The sequence below is a fragment of the Pectinophora gossypiella genome, chromosome 22 (assembly GCF_024362695.1).
Source record: "Pectinophora gossypiella chromosome 22, ilPecGoss1.1, whole genome shotgun sequence".
Taxonomy (NCBI): Eukaryota; Metazoa; Arthropoda; class Insecta; order Lepidoptera; family Gelechiidae; genus Pectinophora; species Pectinophora gossypiella.
The window spans coordinates 2,656,048-2,678,509 of NC_065425.1; the positions used below are offsets into that span (position 1 = coordinate 2,656,048).

At 36.6% G+C, this 22,462-nt stretch overlaps 1 protein-coding gene across 1 annotated transcript; it reads right to left on the bottom strand.

Annotated features, from left to right (window-relative positions):
• Nucleotides 1-297: 297 nt before the first annotated feature.
• LOC126376938 (uncharacterized) lies at nt 298-17,113 on the bottom strand. Its single transcript, XM_050024486.1, has 3 exons — nt 16,727-17,113; nt 4,777-5,060; nt 298-937 (listed from the first exon to the last, which is right to left on the bottom strand). Exons 1-3 carry the CDS (start codon nt 17,111-17,113, stop codon nt 889-891), a joined length of 720 nt encoding a protein of 239 aa, XP_049880443.1. The 3' UTR covers nt 298-888.
• Nucleotides 17,114-22,462: the final 5,349 nt, after the last annotated feature.

Sequence of the window (22,462 nt, forward strand, 5' to 3'; positions counted from 1 at the left end):
ATATTTAATTATATTTGGTTTATTTAATACTTCTGATATTTATACATATATGATAAAAATACTAAATAAATGCATATTTTACGTATTTACATATGTACACGTAGATATTTTATAACATATTTATAATATTATATTTAAAATTCTATACATTCTTTTACATACATGTAATATTATATTTAATTTTTTTATTTTGTTTTATGCTGCTTTTTCAATATATTTTAATTATATAAATATTTCTAAAATAAATATTTCTCATAAAATATGTAAATACATATAAATATTTTCATAACCTGTCAACTAAATATTCAAAATGATAATTGTTACTTTCATAAATACACAAATACATAAGATATGGAACCAAAATTATGTCACATCGGCACTCGCTGACAATTAAATAAATAAATAAATTAAAGCAAAATCTAAAGACTCACGTAATAAATACACGCATAACACATACATACATACACTTATAAATTATCGTTGGGTCTTACTATAATATTATTTTAGGAAATTCAGAGTATTGGGGTACTGTTTGATATATTTGGAGGAATCACTCGTTCTATGGTGTTTCAGTCTTATCTGTTGTCCATTCAAGCCGTTCTATATTCAAAATCTCAACGGTCATTTATAATCCACGGAGATTTTATTTTCCTTTCTGATTTAAATACTGACCACTTTTGTTGCACTCAAGTTTACACTTCCATTTTCTTTTCATCAGTTCTTTGTTTGAAATTTAGATTTTTTTTCAACAGCCGAAAATTATCGAGGCATGCACTCTATGTTATGTATACTATACATATTTATATAGTTTAATCTAGTTGATACACAGTAGGTAAGACGCTATGATTGTTCCTTATCATTTGCATAATAAATTATGTGTGGGATTGGCTATTGGGTGTACGCGTTGTATGCTAAGTCTTGAGCTTTTTCCATTGACCTGAAATAAAATAAAATAAGTAAAATTAATTTAAAAAAAATCTAAAAATATCATTAATTATCAGGAAGGACAAAAAATACAAAGCCCATTTCATGGTGTTTTCTGACTTCGCTTGATGATGAATTGTGACCCTACCACCCACCCCCATATACCGGGTGTTAGTGACATCGTAACGAATACTGAGAGGGATGATTCAGACCATGATTCTGAGTTAATATCTAGTGGAATTTTCCGTCGCAAAATTCATGAAATTTTGAGTTTTGTTTTTAATTATTTTCAATTCCATATTGTGTTTTTAGCTGCATAGAACCCAAATTTCAATAAAAAAAACAATAATGACAAATTATCGAAAATTTTCGATGTAATGGAGACAACAGCTGCTCGAACGGGTCAACGGCCACACGCACCGAGCCGCGCGCCCCGCTCCGCGCGCCCCGCGCCGCACGCCGGCGGCGGCGCGGCGGCGGCGCGGCCTACAAAGTAGGCACTACGAACCGATCCTATTTCTTTCTCTGTCTATCGTAAATTTATAAATTTATTTTATTCTTATTCTTAAATGGACGGATAATCAACAGGCATAAAATTTATGGAATACACGTCAATTTTAAGCAGAAATCTAAAACAACCGACAGAATTAAGTTGACAGCACACGTCAAACGGTTTGCATACCAGCGAGATACCTTTTTGATTCGACCGGGTTATTCATTCATTTACTCATAGGAATCGGGGCCATTATCTACCTAAAACAGTTGAAACAGTAAATAATTGTATTCTTTGTTGTCATTAGAATAACTAACAACCAACTAACACAACCACCACAGATTAGGTAATTAGTTACCTACTATGTCAACCATCCACCAACTTAGTATGTAAGTACCTACGCAAAACCTCGCTACACAAAAATCGAGCGAGATCGCGTCTAGAATTGGGCGGACACTCCGCCAGAGTGTTGCCTATCGATATTCTATCGATACCTAGTTAAAAAAAACCAATAGTAGGTACCTATCGATAGATCTTTTAGATCAATACCCATTATTATTACAAAGCAAGACCTATCGGTACTATCGCTAGTATCGATCTAAATGTACTATCACTACTTTCGATAATTAAGACAATTTTCAAGTTCAACAATTGATAATCTACCTATCGATAGTTCGGCAACTCCGCCGCGTAGGCAATGTCGGCATGTTCAAAGAAAAAAATTGTCCGAGAGGAGTGATCTTATTTTTCTTGTTACATGTTGGTACCGAGGTACTAAGTACTAAGTTATTCGTGGTTTTAAATCTCATTGTTAAATCATCAGTAAAGAACTAATTAAACCTATCCTGTTCTGTGTACAATATTCATGTAACGGCTACGTGCTTACATAAGTACCTAGTAGACGGGAGCAACGACTTAACGTACCTTCCGAAGCACGGATCATTTTACTTTCGGACAATCAGGTGATCAGCCTGTAACGTCCCAACCAAAGGCCTTATAAACAGATTTTTGTGATATGTCCCCACCGGAATACGAACCCGGACCCTCCGCATCCCATCGCTCAACCACTGGACCACATAGGCCAAGAAGGTTCTAAGACATAATTAAAGGATCCTGGGACGCAAGACCTCCGAGTTAGGGCTTGTTTGATCTGTCTTGATGGATACTCGGACGTGAATAGCCTCACGGATCAAGGGCAACGCGCGCCAATAAAGTAGGCATTACGAACAGATACTAGGTATTTCTTTGAGTTGATAGGTATCAAGTGAAGTTTCCTGTCGCCAAATTCATAAAAAAATTAGATTTTTTTCAGTCCCATATTGTGTTTTAAGCTGCATAGAACGCACATTTAAAATAAACAAATAAAAATTACTAATTATTAAATTTTATCAATGTCATCAATAATAATAATAACGTATCTACAACTTCAGCTATGCGCAGGTGAATAGCCGGCGCACGGGTCAAGGGCAACGCTCGCCAATAAAGTAGGCATACGAACAGATACTATTTCTTTCTCTGTCACTTGCACCATAAACATACTTCTCTCTCTCTGTCTAGTCGTCGGCTCGACTCGGCCGCGGCCGGCGCGTCGTCGGCGCCCTTAGTCGGCGCCTTTGATGCTTTGCGCTAACGCCGCCGCGCGCTTCCGCTCAGTCGAATACTAAGCTTGACCCGAATCGCGTGATGTTTTTCGAGGATATTTTTTTCGTGTTTGTGAGTGTTTTGTGTTTGTTTTATTCTGTAAATGAGTAGTGTCGACTATGATGATAGATCATAGACCATTAAAATTTACTGCACAAAAGTATGGAAGATTGTTGATGTTTATTAAAGAGCAAGGTGTTGTGTTTGTGAGTGCGTGTGATACCTACCTACCGCGGAGGAAACGCGATGTTGCATACCTACGTGACGTGACATGTTCTAGGGTACCTACCTAGGTACTTCATCCGAAGGAATAACAATTAAGGTAAGGCAAGAGTAGGGTTTTTATTGTTAATAAGTTAGGAACGTTTTAATAACTGGTAGGTAGGTACCGTGCGTGAAAAATCGTGGCAGTAGGTGTTCTACTTCAACAAACAACATTTTTAAACGTTGAACCACTAAGCATCTAAATACAAGAGAATGAAAACTCCTACCTAGATATCAACATCGTATCACGCACGCGTAACGTAGCCGCGCGTAAGTTTAGCGTCTGTGTGGCGCGTTGTTTGACTTACATTGCGGCACAGTAAAAATTTAAAATCTTAATTAAACATTTGCGACAAGAAAAACACCCACCATCATTTTTAGTACAATAAAATAGGCGTTCCATTTTTTTTTTTCGTTACGATGTCACTAACACCCTGTATAGACTAGTTTTGCTTGTCTGTCTTTTTATAATGAATCTAAAATAAAATTGAAAAAATGAAATTACAACAAATCATAAGCGTAACAAGTTAAAATTCAAATTCATCATCATCATCTCCCTAGCTTTATCCCGTTTTTCACAGGGTCCGCTTACCTAACCTGAACAGTTGACAGGTTTTTACAGAAACGGCTGCCTGTCTGACCTTCCAACCCGCAAAGAAAACCAGCCCAATACAGGTTAGGTCATATACCTCCGAAAATGCATTTTTCGGTAATGTGGGTTTCCTCACGATGTTTTCCTTCACCGCTGAGCACGTGATAATAATTTATAATCTAAACATAAATTCGATAACAAATTCGAAAATCATTGTTTTAGGCCTGTGGTGTATTCGAACCTCGGCCTCAAAGTGAGAGTCAATCGTTCTACCAACTGGGCTACCACGGTTCTAAGTACTAGTGAGTTAAAATTCAACTTTAAAAATATCTTTATGTGGTAGATAACATAGTTACACTCAGGTTTATACGTTTTGGAACTCAGTGAACTAACCTATTTTTTTAAAATTTAAATTCAAAAATTTATATCTATATTCTGTAGGTAACTAGTTGCACTTTGAATGGTATTTTTTACATAACCAACGTGTCATCGTGAACTTGAAATGCAGAAAGAAAATGATCGTCTAATTACCTAACAAGGGGTAATAATAGCCCTTTTATCCCACGAGGTTCATCTTTATTTTTTCAACCAGGAGTGACTGCAATTTATTGATATGTAGTTGGTAGTGAGGTGCAGTACCAACTACATGAACCCTGATGGCTATTAAGCCGCTTAAGGCTTACATCCGTAACCAGTAACCAGAACCAACGGCTTAACGTGCCTTCTAAAGCACGGATCGACTTATTTACCAACTGATGATCATAAAGTATTTTTTAAGTGATATGTCCCGACCAGGATTCGAACCCGATGCCTCCGGATCAATGGTTATAGATGAGACTTTATTTAAGTTATCAAACTGTACCTGCTCCATCCAGATCCGCCGTGTCCAGCCGAGACAACAACTTCATGTTGCTCCTGATGTCCACCAGAGGGAGACAGCAGCTTCTTCAAGCCGATGATGCCAGCCAGCACCAGCGCCAGTTTAGACACGATCAGAGCCTTGCCAGCGAGGAGGGCCAGCGCTCCGAAGGCCAGAGGGACCATCATGCCTCCGATAAGAAGGGGTATGGCCAACAGAGGTGCAAGCTTCTTCCTCCTGCTGCGGCCCTCCTCGGAACGGAGCTCCGAAGCGGCTGGGAATTTGACCTGGAAATTAGGAAAGGGTGGTATTTAATGTGTGGTAATTTATGTCATATATTGTAAATGACAAGCACAAGTTTATTTGGAAGATTCACCAATAGGTTAGTTTCCAACTAGACAAATCAGTTACTTTTTACTAAACGTCAAAAAAGAAAACTGACGTCATAGAAAAACGTGACAAAGTGTCGCACTTATAATTACATTTTTAGACTGTACGTTGACTTTATTCTAGGCGCGCACTATAATTTAATAAGTAAGGGTATTTAATAAGGCGTTTGGTGTTGATTGTCTTTGCTACACAGCTAAGTTAGAATTAATTACAGATTTAGTAAAAAGTACTTAAATCAATAATATACAGGGTGTGTTGTATACATCGTAACGCATACTGAGGGGGATGATTCAGACCATGATTCTGAGTTAATATCAAGTGGAATTTTCCGTCGCAAAATTCATGTTTTTATTTTAGTTTTGAAATTATTTTCAGTTCCATACTTTTGCGATGGAAAATTCCACTTGAAATTAACTCAGAATCATGTTCTGTATCATCCCTCAAGGTTTTCGTTACGATGTCACTAACTATCTCGTTTTTCACTGGGTCCGCTACAGGTCCGGTTTTTTACAGAAGCTACTGTCTGTGTAATCTTCAAACCCGAAGGGAAAACCAGCCCAATTACATGTTAGGTCACATATTTCCGAATACACATTTTGTCAGGTAAGTAGGTATGTGGGTCTCCTCACGATGTTTTCCTTCACCGCTGAGCACGTAAGATCCAAACATGAATTCGAAAATAAATTCAAAAATCATTAATTTACCCGTGTCGGGATTCGAACCTGCGACCTCACAGTGAGAGTCAAGCATTCTTCCAGCTGTGCTACCACGCCTCGCTTAATCAAATTTCATCTGCTAAACTCCACATAATTATATTAGTCAATACTTTTGTGAAGGCTATTTGTTATAAGTGTGTTTACACTTAGTCAAAATCAAAGAAAACTAAATTTATAAACGTTCTTAAATCTAAAAACAGACAATACAGTAGTCTAAAATATATAAAAACCTACTACATGTTTACAGTTGGTAAAACCCGTAAACTGAATAGCGTATAACCCTGAACATGAAACCTGAAAGTTTTTCTTGAAACATGAACGTGTTCCGAATCATTGGACTTCAGGGTTCCGTGTGATTCCGTAACTTGATCGTTTCTTACAATGTGTGTAACACGAAAGTTATTTTTGCCCGGAAACTTAATTTACTTTTTCCTTGACGGGACGTCGTGGCAATTGAATTTGCGACTAATGTCAATGATTATGTAAAAGTTCAAATGTCAACTCATAATCGGGTAGTGTTTATTCCGGCGCTCGGTTACCAACTCGAAGATTTTTCAGTTTCGGAAAAATTTACAAAATTCAAGTTTATTAACTTGGTATAGTTGAATTTTCGGTGAAAATATTGATGATAATGGACATAATGTGGGTTCTATGTATGCAGCGGATTAGGTCACCCTGTAATCTTGTATGTTAATTATATCGTCACTGGAAAGGCAAAATTACGTAAGCGCCAAAAGGCCATTTCGAGAAAAAGCCGTTTAAAGTTTCATTTTTTCGTTTTTTTATCATAACTTTTTACCTAATTATCCAATTTAGATGATGTCAAAGTAAGGTTACATTGTTTTTTAATTTTCTATGTCCAGCAATACATATTATAACTGTTGGATTGCTATTTTAGGATATAGTGGCGCTTACGTAAAAATGACTTCAGTTTACAGTAAAGCAAATTTACTTAACCGCCATCTGGTTAAAATATTAATTGGAAGCAAAATTACTTACAGCTCTTACGACAATGCATACGAGAACGACAATATTTCTTTAAATATAATAATACTGTAATGTTAGCGGAGTAAAAGTTACTGTAACGACTTTTACACATCTGCTCTCATTATGTAAAAATTGCCTAAAAAGTGATCGATTGATTATGTCAGTTCACCAAAAATTCTTTAAAGTAAGTTTTTGTAATATCTTACATGGGTAAAAAGACGTAAGAGACAAATAATTATTCTTAATACCTCCTTAAACTACTTATTACTTCAATTGATTTATAAAAATGGCTATTAAAATACTGAAGTGCCAGAAATAAAGTTTCATAAAATATAAATAATAGCGTACAACCCGTTATCTGTTTGTAAAAGTTTCTTTTTAACACTTTCAAAGACAGAACGTATACGGACGTTCCGATTCCAAGGTGCCATACTACCTATTATGAACCACCAATGACCCATGGTCTCTGTCCGTGAAAGGGTTAAACGGTTTTATTTAGCTAAACACGTACGGTATATTTGTATCAAAACTAGATATTGCAATTTAAGTACCTTCCTGTTGTCAGATTGATCTGAAATTTGGTACGCACGTTTAATTCCGATGTCAATACAATATAATAAAATCAATAACATTATAAATCTAAGATGGCAGCAGGTACATAATGGGGGATTACATATTTTTCCAAACCCCCTCAATATGGGTATCAAATGAAATAGCTACACAAGTAGAATACTGTGATTATGTCAAAATTTAAAATCCAAGATTGCCGCCGTTCCAAAATAGCGGACTAGGTACATATTTTTCTACAACCCCCTCAATATGGGTATCAAAGATAGGACTACACTAGTAGAATACTGTCATTATGTCAAAATTTCAAATCCAAGATGGACGATATTACAAAATGACTGAAAGAAGGATGTTGCCCTTAATTTTGTCATTGTCATCCACCGTCCATAATATGCAGGGCAGCACAGTGGATCGCTGGGTGGGGTCGCTCCGCGAAGCCTGTGAAATCCCCAGGAGGCTTCTGAGCTTCTGGAAGGAGATAGGTTGGCTTACGTAGTCAACAATTACACGCATAATGAGCCACCTTAGAGTCTAAATGCGGAAAACAGAGCCCACTAACATAACATAACATATGCAGGGCAGCACAGCCGACCATGCAGTAGTATATTTGGGCTCAAAATTGTTTGAATTGGACAAGCATACGTGGCTCTAAGTCGAGTCAAGTCTCTGGAAGGGTCAAGTCTTTTTCATTCCTCAATAATTCCCCTTATTGTTTTTAAGAGTATTTACCACGAAGTTTAATACACTTTTCCATTCGCTCGAACCAGGTATTATTTAACATTTATTCCACTCCAAAGTAGAAGTGTTCAAAATGGCTGACTTGAAAGCGTTGGCCGCTTCTTCACCGCACTGGAACCTTTGACCGCGAAGAGTTTCTTTTTTAATTTTAGGAAATGTAAAGAAATCATTGGAGCTTAGGTCAGGACTGTATGGAGGATGGTCAAGAATTTCTACGTTTTCCTGCTTCAAATAATCGTTTGACGAGCGGTGTGTGAGCTTGCGTTGTCATGGTGCAGCATCCTGCACTCCTGCGCATCATCATGCGTCGCTTTGGGTTAGATTTTCGAAGTTCGGCGATGACTTGTGGTAAACAGTATACCAAATTGTAGTATACCAATCTGCATTAACCGTCCTACGATCTTCAAGTGCAATAATAATTGTCGCAACATGACCGATTTTCTCCACGAAGGTAGCCACCATCTTCTTTGAAGTGCTTCGAGAGCGAACAACTTTAGTCGGCTTTGACTCGTTTTGGAAGACCCAAACTGTGGATTGTTGTTTGGAATCAGGATAATAGCATAAATCCAAGATTCGTCACCACTGATGATGTCGTACACGTGATTTGACTCTCCTCGGTTGAACCTCTGAAGAGTTTTCTTACACCATCTGACGCGGGCTACCTTATGATCGTCAGAAAATGCGGGATGCAACGGCAAACTAGTTTTCTCACACCAAGTGCCTCATGCAATATCGTTTAAATTGTTGTCCCTGAAATACCTAATAACGCCTCTATTCTCGGTATGTCACATGACGATTTTTGAGGATTAGTTGTCTCACAGCAACGATATTATCTTCAGTGAAGGCGGATGTCCACGCTCGAATTCTAAATACCAGCGTTCGATGGCTCGCAGACATGGCACTTCATCGTGGAATAGAGATTTTAAATGTTTGAAACACTGAAGTCGCAGTAGGCCTCTTCGAAAGTTATAGAAAATTTTTCTTTGTAAGATTCATTTTCGGACATGATCTGACAGATTCAAACCAACGCTGTGACTAAACAATTGCATTAATCCTAATGCTTTCAATTGTTTTGATATTCGAAATTCCAACAAATTTGAATTTTGAGTTCTTAATTCAAACTTGGCGCTAAATATGCAAACGACAGAACTTAAAAAGTATAACAAAGTCGCTGTTTCTGTCCCTATATCCCTATGTACGCTTAAATCTTTAAAATTGCGCAACGGATTTTGATGCAATTTTCTTTAGTAGATAGAGTGATTCAAGAGGAAAGTTTATAGGTATGTATAATAACATCCAATAAATAGTGTAGAAATACTGTTATTTTTGAGGATTTTAATGTGATGTCGTAAATAATTTCATTTTTCCTCAGCATTGCATCCGAGCGAAGCCGGGTCGCTAATAAATTATAAAATCAATTCTAAAATAGTTTTACTTTTAGATCTATTGTTCAAAATATAACTTCCTGGGAAACTTACTGCTAGCCCACAAACTTGCTTAATAACAGCATAAAAATGCGAAGGCAAATTTACGTACACGCCTTACTTATTCTAAATACTGTAAGTCAAAATTACTTATTCGCCATTCACTGCATAAACATGCTAAGACATTTTTTTCTTATACGCCTTACTTATTTTAAAAGCTGTAAATAAAAATGACTTATACACAGTCTATTTTTTATTTTCAGTAGTCCAAAATTACTAATAAAATGATACTATTCAAACTATAGAATGCCAAATTTACTTAAAGTTAATATGTAGTTATTATATAGGACCACAATATTACTTATACACCAGTCACGAAAAAAACACCAAAATCTTGTCGTTTAAGAAACTGGAATTGAAAAAAGTCAACTATTTTCAAATTTACGTAAGCGCCAAAAAAGTGCTCGTATCGCAATGCTACCCAGACAGATCGACGCAGAATGAAACGCTGATTCCGAATATATAAAAAACCCAAAATACCTATTTTGGCGCTTACGTAATTTTGCCTTTCCAGTGACGATATGTAACAAATAAATAAATTATTAAATTGACCTTCAACAAGGTTTAAGTTTATCCATGATAATTACGTTGAATAAAAAATATATTTAATACAGTAACATTTGGTCCTTAGCATTAAATAAGGTTTGGAGACTTCTTTTAAACAGACATTATGCTTGTATAGGTGGCTCCGCTCTTCCATAACAATTTTATGTTTGTGCCTATTTCAATAAATATAATAAATAATTCTGATTCTGATAATCAAAGACGGGTGGCTAATTTATTGCTTATGATAAATTACCACAGGTTAAGCTTAAACTTAATAGCTCAGGATATTCCCAAGATGATAAAGTAGCCTAAAACATTACTTTTTAGTCTCTAAGTGCCCTTCAATTTTGAACAGATCCAAAATGTAAATACTCGCTTCCACCTGATCACAGCAAAATCCTTCAAATCACGCAACCGCAAACCGAATAACAAACTTAGAACCACACTTTCGCCGAACGCGTCTTTAAAAGGTGTCTTTACAAGAACCGAATACTTATTAACTCTGTATCACGCATTAGCCGACCAATTAACAGAAGAAACCGTTAAAAGTGGGTCGGCATAAGAAAACGGTTTAATAGAGTGTGGCAAGCGAAAAAAGTGAAGATATACATTAATTGCATGCAATTACAGAGATGCAACGAGAAAGCGTCACGGTGTACTAACATTGCGGTATGTTGCAGTTTTTCAATGCACTTTTGAAAAAGTAGTGAAAAAAATATAACGTTATGTATGAACTGAACGGTATGCATCTCGTGTCGATACTGAATCGGACGATGCAGGATTTGAAACTGTTAATGGTATTAATGGAGTCGAACTAATTGATGATAATTGTGATGAAAATGTTTTCGTGCGTAAAGAGTGACAGATTAATAAAGACGGGGCGAGGAATACTAATATTACACTAATTATTGAAATAGAACAATAATTTGTGAGAATGTATTAAGTTTTCTTATGTTTTTATTTATAATTAATTATGTACTTAGTTTATCACAGCAAAGACCGCACTGATGTGCATTATCGTATCTCAGTTCTTTGATATAAGAATCAATATTAACATTAGTTACGTGTACATAGTCGTTACATGAGTCATGTCAGAGGCATTTGGCGGCTCAATAGTAACCCTGACACCAGGGTTGATGAGGTTGGTAATCCACCTCACAACCCACACGAGAGAAGAGAACATTAGTGACTCTAAAGTGGACATAAATATTTACCTTATGCAAAATCTGATGATGATGATGAGATTGTTCATCATAAACATACATTTTACAACTCGCTGAAAATCAACAGCTCTGGTTCGTTAATAAGGCTACATTCAAGAAATTAATCTATAAAACAATATTGCTATTTGTTAATTCCTGACATTACGCTTATCTTTGTGCTCTATAAGCGCAAAAATATCAAATTGCAATATTGCTTATTAAATGAATTGTTTCAATGTGGTCTTTTTTTATCCCCTGGCCTCTAGGGCAAACAGTACCGGGTTGTGTCTGCTTGCGGAAGTACATATCTGTACCACAGTTAAGCTAAATCCTTGTTGAACATCCGACAACAACTCAATTAAGCTTTCTAATTGTAGTGCAAATAGTCTTGTTGAAGAACTATTACAGAAGTCAACTAACCATTGTCGCTGCTATGTATGTGCACACTAATTAAGAAAAATCTTATGGGAATCATTTCAGTTTCTCACAAGTCCGCTTAGGTCCATTTTTTTTAAAGAACTGGCTGCCTGTTAACATTCCACACCGCGAAGGGAAAACCAGCCCAATACAGGTACAAAAATAAATTATGGAAATAATACCAATACCTAATACAATGCGTCTGATGAAGAGGTATTTTAGCTTATAACGCAAATTATAACATCTACATTCTAATTCGGATAGCAAACTATTATTTGTCGCTCATGTGGAATATGAGATCAGCGACGAACCTCATCAACCTGGTGTCAAAATTTGGTAAAATATTGACACGCTGTTATTCAATTCTGTGCACGATAAAAAACAAGAATGTTCATACACTTAATAAACTCAATTCGAATGAAATTAATAAAACATAAATGAATAGCGCACATCAATGAACCATACCCCATTATCACAATTAAAATATTCAATCAAAATTTCTTGCAACACGATAAAAATACAAAAAATCGATATTCGCAGAACATTATTGCATATGATAGCAATAAACTAACGAATCGTGTGCACATTACTAACATTTACATACGGAGCTTCTTTGAACGGAGCAATTATCAACACAGTCACTCATTCATTTGAACACGCTATGATGAGCACGCTAGACTATTCTCATGCAATGGTGTTTAATATCACTTTGTATTTTGATTTGAGAAATTGGTTGAGGTAGTAACCTCTGTAAGTTCTATTTGATAGTGCAAAGCCGATAATATCTGTTCAACACTTCCTGCAGAATTTATTTCTTTTTAATTTTGATTACACGTGTATTATTGTAGATCTAAAAGCTCTATTCATAGTCGTGAGTCATTTCTCGGATAAGTAGCGGCTCAACAATAACATCAACACCAGCTTTTTTGAGGTCGGTCATTGATCTTAAAACCCAAATAAGAAGGTAAAACCAGCCCAGTACGTAGGTTAGGTCACATACCTCTGAAATGCATTTCTCAGGAGTGTGGGTTTCCTCTGCATGATTTCCGTCACCGCTGAACACGTGATAATTATTTTTGATCCAAACATGAATTTAGAACCAAATAAATAACTAAGTATAGATTATAGAGTGATTTCAAAAAAGAATCTCACTGCAGTGATTAAACAAAAGGTTTATTTTTTAATTCATGCAGTATGTGGCGTAGTTTTTGACGTGACTTACGGTAAGTTTGCCACAAATGGCATAAACTTCTTGGCCGGAGTGACGCAATATGCTTATGATAAACTCATATGTGATTCACTTTAGGCCGTCTAGACAAAAGTAATGTGATTAAGGTAGAATAAATTAAGTGATTTGTCTTCTATTTTGAGGCAAACTATTCACGTACGAGATACACGTGTTTGCAACTAAACTCGCTCATGTGTCACCAACCTAAATCAAATTACTACCGCACAATATAATTGCCCATTACAAAATCTTTATTAGGAACGTCTTTCCGTTGTGCATTACAATCGTCTATTGTGTCCTAATCTGACGTACCCTCTTCATACTTATGTCATTGTCGTGTAATATGACATAATACGTCATCACTGTCATAATTTGTCATATTGACATTGAAATTAGGTTTATTATGTCGTTGGTCTTTTGAAGGATTGACGAAACAGATTATATCAAATTGTTTTGTCCTCGTTTCGTCGGTCCGCCAGGGGCCCATGTTCCTCTAGATCGTCTTCGGACAGAATCTTTATTGCACGAATGGTTCCCCTAACCATAAAACATTTAATGCCAAGTTTGTATGAAATTTTTCTTTTCGTGATCTGTGGGTGACCCCCGTGTAATGTCAATTTGTCATTGAATGACTATAATATTATTTTTTCAGGCAGATAATTAAAAGTCACATTGAAACTTGGACACTGATAAAGAAAGATAGACAGGGTGTTAGAAAATGACTGGAAAGAATAGAAGTGCTTGTAAGAGTAAGGGAATGAAGACAAATAGTGAGAGTTATTGAGGACAGAAGAGGCAAGATAATTAGACAGTTAATAAGACAGCAAATTTATTGAAAACATCATAGAAGGGAAGAGAGGAAGGCAAAGACTAAGAAGAGCTTACATGGAACAGATTAAAGAAAAGGCGAACGTCGTGTCTTATAAGGAAGTAAAAGAACCCCTTGTGACCCTTGAAAGACAAGAATGCAGAATGTTACACCGACAAGAGCGTGGCTCTTAAATTGATGATCATGATGGTGATAATGATGAATTAAGACGCCACCTTTTTTAAATTTATTTCTGAATTTAGCTGATCTTTCAACGATAAGTTTGGAACAATCGTTAACAAAATCGTTTTCATTATTATATTATAATCCTATTCCTGCGCAGATGACTGCTTCCATCATCATCATCATAATCCTATTGTATTTTCCTATAGATTTGAACGATGCTATTTATTATGGTAGACAAGTCTTTTTGTATGTCAGTGAGTCAGTTCCGTCATGGGGTGGTTGTTACAAATTGGTGCTATGGTCAAATAGCATATCCTCTTTCTTACTTCAGCATGCTTTAATTTATAAAGTCATCCGATTGAATCTCGCTGTTGATTTTGTATATTCTGAAGTATTTTTTACTCATATTTTGAGATCAATATCGCTGCATCTTTATCTGAATCCCTGATAGCCCTGTTTGGGGAACGCGTGACTTGCATTGAAGTGTTACCGGTTCGAATCCCGTAATTGCCCACCACGGTGTACGGTCACGAGAACTAATAAGTATACACTTTGAAACCCTGTCACATTAACTTTTTTTACTAATTATACCGTAAGTCTCATTAAATGTCAAATATGATAGTGCGACAGGGTTCTAAAGTGGGTACATGATATTGCTCATGACTGTACTAGTGATATTTCCTAATACCTTGTGGCTTTATTTACCCCTTGAGGATATTATGCACATAACACAGCATCACGCCTGTATCCCCTAAGAGATAGGCAGAGGTGTATGGTATACACACTGATGGTGGGCGAAGTTATTGCCATCGACAGCGAGGAGAACCGATGGCCGCTGGGGCGGCAAGGTTCTCGAATGGCGACCACGTGTTGGACGACGCTCAGTGGGTAGGCCCGCTACAAGGTGGACCGACGATCTGGTGAAGGTCGCGGGAAGCCGCTGGACGCGGCCAGCGCAGGACCGATCGTCGTGGAGATCCTTGGGGGAAGCCTATGCCCAGCAGTGGGCGTCGTACAGCTGATGATGATGACGTGATGTCAATCATCTTTGTTCCAAACATGAATTCAAACGAATACAGTCAAATTTATTGGTTTAGACCGCGAGGATTTGATACCGGATCCTTGGTACGAGGACAGGATATTCGGATATTATTGCTGTTGTTCAACTATTGTCTTGAGTAAAAATAACCAGTATCTAAAAGGAAAGTTTGTAACAATGCCGTCAGTATAATTTATAGCCGCCGTAAATTGTAACTGCGTTGAAATTATAGAGTTTTAGTTAGGATTCAAAGTAATAGCTGGGTTTGTGACACTGGCGGGATAACTATAGCATTAGAGATACCCATCGATATTATCGGCTTTGTTGATATAGAAATTTGTGAGACTGTCCTCTATTCGGCTAGGATATTGCATGCCGAATCACCTGGTTGTCCAAAAAAGAAAAATGACTTCGTTTTTCGGAAGACATGTTATCATCAACCTTGGTGTCAGAGTTACTATTATACCACCATAGGCCCCTGACATGGCTCATGTGACAACTACTTACATCAGTAAGTAGTAACTAGGACAAACGGCTTAACGTGCCGACACACGAGTCATCTTACTTTTGGTGATCAGCCTGTAATCCGTTGGTCCCGGGTTAGTAGCTAAAATGCCTCCACCGACTCGCAATGGAGCAGCGACATGGAGTATGCTCCATACGGTTTCGGTTGATTTAAGGGAGACCTGTGGCTAGTAGCGGGATGTATAATTATAGGCTGTTCATGTTATGTTATGATAATATGTAATTATTTTTATTTATTATTCTATCGGAATTCACATCATAAAACAGCTTTTAAACTCTGATATTCCCAATGACGGACTTTCTAGGCTACGTTCTCCAAAAAAGCATCTGAACGTTGTATAGATTTCCCTTCGTTTAAACTTCTAATATGAACATGACATAATTATCATAGCATCACCTCTGTAACCTTGAATAGGCAGAGGTTTATAGTATATACATCCACTTCTCCCAGGCTATGTTTAAGTCCTATATACTATTATGCCTATTGTCATTAACTGGGCGCCAAACAAATACGGGAAACCACGTGATATGAATTATCCAAACATGAATTTAGACTTAAATAGTCGAATTCAATGGTTTAGCGCCTTAACTGGGACTCGCGCCCATAACAATATGATGTAAATCAGGCTTTCTCCGAAATAATCTGGAATATGGAGCATTCTCCGACCAGCTACTCCATAGCGAATTCATCATACTCGTATCCATCTTATAACTTCAATACCATGTGCGTCTACAAGTTGTTTTCTTGAGCTCTACATTGGCTCCTGTTTCATTCCAGCTGTATGCAGAAAACTTCACAATGGGAGAATGAGGTAACACTAGAAGCTGGATAACTAGATTAGTTAAATCTTATTCTAAAATCCTGACGTCATTATAAATTGTAATCATTACTGACTTTCAAATCAAGATGCCTAAATATACTAAGTACTTAAAACTTACTTAATGCAGATAAAGTATCATGTTGCACTATTAATTAATAGTTTCACAGCAAATAATTAGTTTTACTTGGTTATTATTTGATTCAAATCATTCTCAAAAACAAATACCAAATTATTTTCAAACAAAACATTAAACTTTTTTCGAAAACTATGAATATATACTTTTACTTAATCAGTCTTACCTGGACGGTATGAGTCTGCAGGAATCCAAAGATTTTGTCCATGATAAGGTTGTCCAATGAGCTCTCGTCAAGACCTCTCGGAATAGCCTCCTCAATTTCGTTTTCGATCTTCGCATCCTTGTCCTTCACGATTGTGACTCCACTTAGCAACGACACCTCCTCGCTTTGAGATATCCTGTTCAAAGCTTTCGCCAATTTGACTTTAAGACAGTTGGTGATCTCGCCTCCGCTGCAGTCCTTGTATGTGTCGTATGCGACTTTGAGGTCTCCAAGAATGGTATCGTCCGAACTCCTGGGTTCGTCTACTGTGTTCTGGTTGGTCGCCGCCGTTCTCGCGCTGACGGTGACAGCAAGAGTCAAGACCAGGAGGTAGTATGGTGGTACCATTTTGGCGTCGTTTACGCGTCGGCGATATAGGCACTGTGTTTTAACTAGAACACGGTTAGCGTTTATATGCGCTTAGTTTCACGGTAGAGTGGACGCGGCCGAGAGGGATGCACCGGTTATGCACTCCGATGCAAGTTAAAGTTCTGGAGTTGATATTTGGAGCGATAGCCTGAGATGCTATGCCGGAACTGTAATGAGAGAATGACTAGAATTTGAAATTTGAGTCGGATGGGCAATGAAGGGGAAACTGTGCACATCATTGACTTTCACCTTCTATTGCGATGCAACGGTCTCTTATGAAACTGTTTTGGTGCATTGCCAAGGGCGTACTCTTGACCTACAGAAGGCAGTTACAACACTGGCACTTCACGGTACAAATAATAATACTATTAATATTTTATACCGTGAAGTGCTAGTGTAATAATAATGCTATCAGAAATCAGAATCATTTATTCAACGTAATTATCATGGATAAACTTGTTGAAGGTCAGCGTAACATTTTTGAATTCACTATTGATTGTACATCCTGAAATGAGCGTTACGTAATTGCGTATCCAGATTGAGATAAATCAGCAAGAATCACATACATGCTGTAAGATAGAAAAGAATCGATCGATCTAATCTCGACTGATACATCACTATGCTAATGAACGTCACAACATTATCTTACGTACTTTGACAGATCTAATTCTTACCGCGCATTAAAACCACTGTGAAATGTTATCTTATTGAAATACAATCACTAATTGTACTAAACTGGTCTTTCAGTTTAATAATACGTAAACTTACGCTTATAATCCCTAATGGAGTGGGCAGAGGTCCAGGTAAACAGACAACTTGCAGCCATTTTTGATACTAAGTGTTAAGAAGAATGTGATGATTCTTGTAGTGGCAGGTGATCAAGTTATCGTCGATTATAATATAATCCAACTTATTGGCGTGAACTTGTTATGTTACGGCATACATTGAAGGCCACATTGAAGCAATTCATCTAGAAACCAATAGTTATTGTGTGGTTATGGTAATTTATCATTTGCGCATACAACATAAAGTAAATGTCCAATGACAACAAATGCCACACAGCAAATTTGCTATTTAATTATGCTAATTTGCAATATACATATCGTTATAACTAGACTATTTAAATACACATTTTACAATAAATAAATTTATACACAATTTACTGACAATTATTACACGTTTTGATTATTATTACGTGGACTCAATATTTTGAATTGTTTACTTTTTAAAATTATTATTATTTTAGTTATACACATTTCTACAGATAATTAATTAATAGAATACATTTTGGTTATTATTATATACTTTTTTTACTCCTCTACTTTAATCTGGCATTTAAATAACCAAAAAGTCTAATATAAGTACATACATAATTAAACTCTTTGAAAAAGTGTACGCTCTATGGCCTATAAAAGCATTGTTTACAAAGTGTAACTGTACTATAATGTCGCCAAAAAAGCATTGTTGTTGTTTTTTTTTTTTTGACCTGGAAACTGGCACCTTTACTTTGTTTGGTGCCATAGATATACTATAAAAAAAAAGTATACATTTGCCGCCATTTTCCCGCGCGTTGGAAAATAAATTGGAAAATTTTTGTGTTTCGTTTCAAAACACTAAAAAGTATAAAATAAAAAGGAAAAATGACGTCGTCGTAGAAAAAGTATTGTATGCAACGTTGTATAACTAGGTCAAAAAATGCTCGTGGCGTCTCTTATTGCGATGTTCGCCAAGGCTCACATCGCAACTCACGCCACTCGCATTTTTTGACCCTTCTTATACAACTGTTGCATAAAATACTATTTTCTACTCCTCTACTTTAATCTGGCATTTAAATAACCAAAAAGTCTAATATAAGTACATACATAATTAAACTCTTTGAAAAAGTGTACGCTCTATGGCCTATAAAAGCATTGTTTACAAAGTGTAACTGTACTATAATGTCGCCAAAAAAGCATTGTTGTTGTTTTTTTTTTTTTGACCTGGAAACTGGCACCTTTACTTTGTTTGGTGCCATAGATATACTATAAAAAAAAAGTATACATTTGCCGCCATTTTCCCGCGCGTTGGAAAATAAATTGGAAAATTTTTGTGTTTCGTTTCAAAACACTAAAAAGTATAAAATAAAAAGGAAAAATGACGTCGTCGTAGAAAAAGTATTGTATGCAACGTTGTATAACTAGGTCAAAAAATGCTCGTGGCGTCTCTTATTGCGATGTTCGCCAAGGCTCACATCGCAACTCACGCCACTCGCATTTTTTGACCCTTATACAACTGTTGCATAAAATAATATATTATTATAATTTTGATTGATTTTTTTTTATTATTGTTATAATTATGAATAATTATTTGCATGCCTGTTGTGGTTTAACATTTATGTACTATTTTATAATTTTAAGAACCAATGATACCAATATTTTCCGCAAATAAAATTAAATGATGATGATTGATTGATTGAGGGGAGGCCTGTGCCCTGCAGTGGGACGTAAAAGGCTGTTAACGTTTTATGTTACGTAAGTCGCTCGAGTCAGTCTTAAAAGATGCACCTCATGCACTGTCATAAATGTTTTAATTATTTTTTACGAGTACTTTTAAATAAATATTAGATTAATCTGGACGGTTTATCTAAATTGTTGTTTTAAGCGGAAAATATTGGTCTTGACTCGATCGTATAGCAACACATGAAGATATTGTTGTTTTTAATCGATTATTATACTTTCATTGGACATTCGTGTTGCACCTTACGGCTTTGTTACGGAAAAGGAAATATAACTGAGGAAGGAAATAATAATACAGCACTTATTGAATGTTGGAAAGTTTATTATAAGTACATAACACTGGCCCCGATTTACTTTGTCTGCAGCCACCACTTAAATTTATTTTAAGTTATATCCGTCATTTTCTTATCCGTCGAAAAGGAAAGAGACGGATGATTGTCAACAAGCTAATTTTAAAACGAATGAATAACCCGGGAGAATAAAATAGGCATCTCGCTGGTATGTAATCCGTTTGACGTGCTGTCTACTTAACTCTCTCGGGTTATTGGCCGATGTAAAATTTTTAGATGGTTGTTTTAGATTTCTGCGTAAATAGACGTGTATTCCATAAATTTTATGCCTGTCGATTACCCGTCCCTTTCTTTTTCAACGGGTAAGAAAATGACAGATATAACTTAAAATAAAATTAGATGGCGTCTGCAGGAATTAGCACCATTGTAAGATATAATTTTGTCTATATACGTATGAGCATTGAGTTGTGTAACAAGTTCCCTAACTCGCTTAAATTATTAAATGGCAAAAAATTCAAAACCTTTCTAACAAAATGATAAAGTAATTAAGAATTCTATAGTGTAAAAGAGTATTAAAACAATAAAGATAAATAATTATATTATTATTATTATTAACTGCTTATTTTTAAATATTAATTTTGACGTGTTAACCTGACACGATGTTTTTGTAGATTTAATTTTTAATGCTGTAGATTTTAAAATATTTTATGGTTTAAATGCATGCCAATTGTTGTGAGATTATTATATTTTTATTGAAAGTAAATTAATATTTGCACGCCTGCAAGCAGGCTGAATACACTTAGAACATTATTATTAATACCTATTAAGACCGGTGTACAGTCATGAGTAATATCATGTACCCACTTTAGAACCCTGTCCCTCTATCATAATTTGACATTTAATGAGATTTACGGTTTAATTTGTCAAAAAAGTTAATGTGACATGGTTTCAAAGTGTATACATAATTAGTACTCGTGACCGTACTATGTTCATGCAAATAAATGATCTATCTATCTTTTAGTTAATGGCTTTAACTACTTGGCCGGACAAATGGGGAGCGCTGAAGGCTCTCATCCGATACAACGTTTAAGACAACAGGCCTGAGGGTGCCCAGTTGGGCGCGAACCTCGGCTCAGGGCGTCATCTATCTATCTATGCTGGTACCTACTTCGCCTCCCTGTAAGAAAGTCTAAGGAAGCAAAAAATCTCACAGAGTGATACGTCTATTGATAATGTAGCCAAACGACGAACAGCCTCCGTAGGCTCATAATCTGGAGGTCCAGGTGCAATTCCCAATGGAGACACTATCGAAATCACTTTGTGAAACTGTCCTTTGTTTGGTAAGGACTTTTCAGGCTTGAATCACCTGATTGTCCGACAAAGTAGGATGATTCCGTGCTTCGGAGGGCACGTTAAGCCGTTGGTGTCGGGCTACTAGCCCAAACACGTCCACTAACCCGAAGTGTCCACAGCGTCGGTCCACATAATACCAGCGTCGTGGTTCACGCCGCGACTTGTGCTGAGTGATGCCCTTTTATCTCAGCTCAGGACGTCCACCTTATGATCATTGTAATGAACATCCTCCTATGCTTTTTTGTAATTGTTTCGTATGTGTCTGGTCTTTGTGTGTGGCGTCCTTTTATAATAAACAATTTCTATTCTATTCTATTCTATAAGTGAAGCAGCGTGGTGGAGTATGCTCCGTACCCCCTCCGATTGATTGAGGGGAGGCCTGTGCCCAGCAGTGGGACATATATAGGCTGTTTATGTTATGTTATGTTATAATATCAAAATATAATTAGATGGTGTGTACAGTCATGAGCAATATAATGTACCCACTTTAGGACTCTGTCACACTAAGATATTTGACATTTAGTGAGACTTACAGTTCAATTTGTCAAAAAAGTTAATGTGACATGGTACCAAAGCGTATACATATTAATGCTCGTTACCGTACTGGAATCAGCAACATCATTTAACTATACTTACAAGAATAAACATGCTAATTGCCGCCGCTAGGCTCATTGTGATCTTCGGTCTGTGCGCACGAAAAAATTGCGCTTACTTGCACTAAATACACGCGCGTGCGGTGTTATACTGTGATGTATGAAGTGTACGTCACTGCCGCTAGTCTACTTGAAAATTGAGACAATCGAGGGAAATCATCATCATCATCACCAGCCCATTAACGTCCCCACTGCTGGGGCACGGGTCTTCCCTATGGATGGATAGGGAAAATAATCGAGATCGGGATCGATATATGATCGAGGGAAATATAATTAATTAACTACAGTTATTTAAATAAGTCTATTTGTACACTACTTCTTCTATCGTGTGGTTGTGAACCCTGGTGTCCCTCACAGGGTGAGAAGCTTACTTAACCTGAAGATTTTACAGGTCCGGTTTTTTCAAGTAGCCACTGTCTGACCTTCTAACTCGCGAAGGGAAAACCAACCCAACAGTAATACAGGTTAGGTCTTATACCTCCGAAAATGCACTTCTCGGGAATGTGTTTTCCTTCACCGCTTAGCACGTGATAATAA

What these genes read in the sequence shown, in the direction of transcription:
- LOC126376938 (XM_050024486.1), bottom strand. Translation starts at nt 17,113, where the DNA reads ATGGTACCACCATACTACCTCCTGGTCTTGACTCTTGCTGTCACCGTC. An exon ending in TGCAGACTCATACCGTCCAG is followed by an intron (nt 5,061 to 16,726) that starts GTAAGACTGATT and finishes CCTAATTTCCAG; the next exon opens with GTCAAATTCCCAGCCGCTTC. An exon ending in GGCGGATCTGGATGGAGCAG is followed by an intron (nt 938 to 4,776) that starts GTACAGTTTGAT and finishes ATTTTATTTCAG; the next exon opens with GTCAATGGAAAAAGCTCAAG.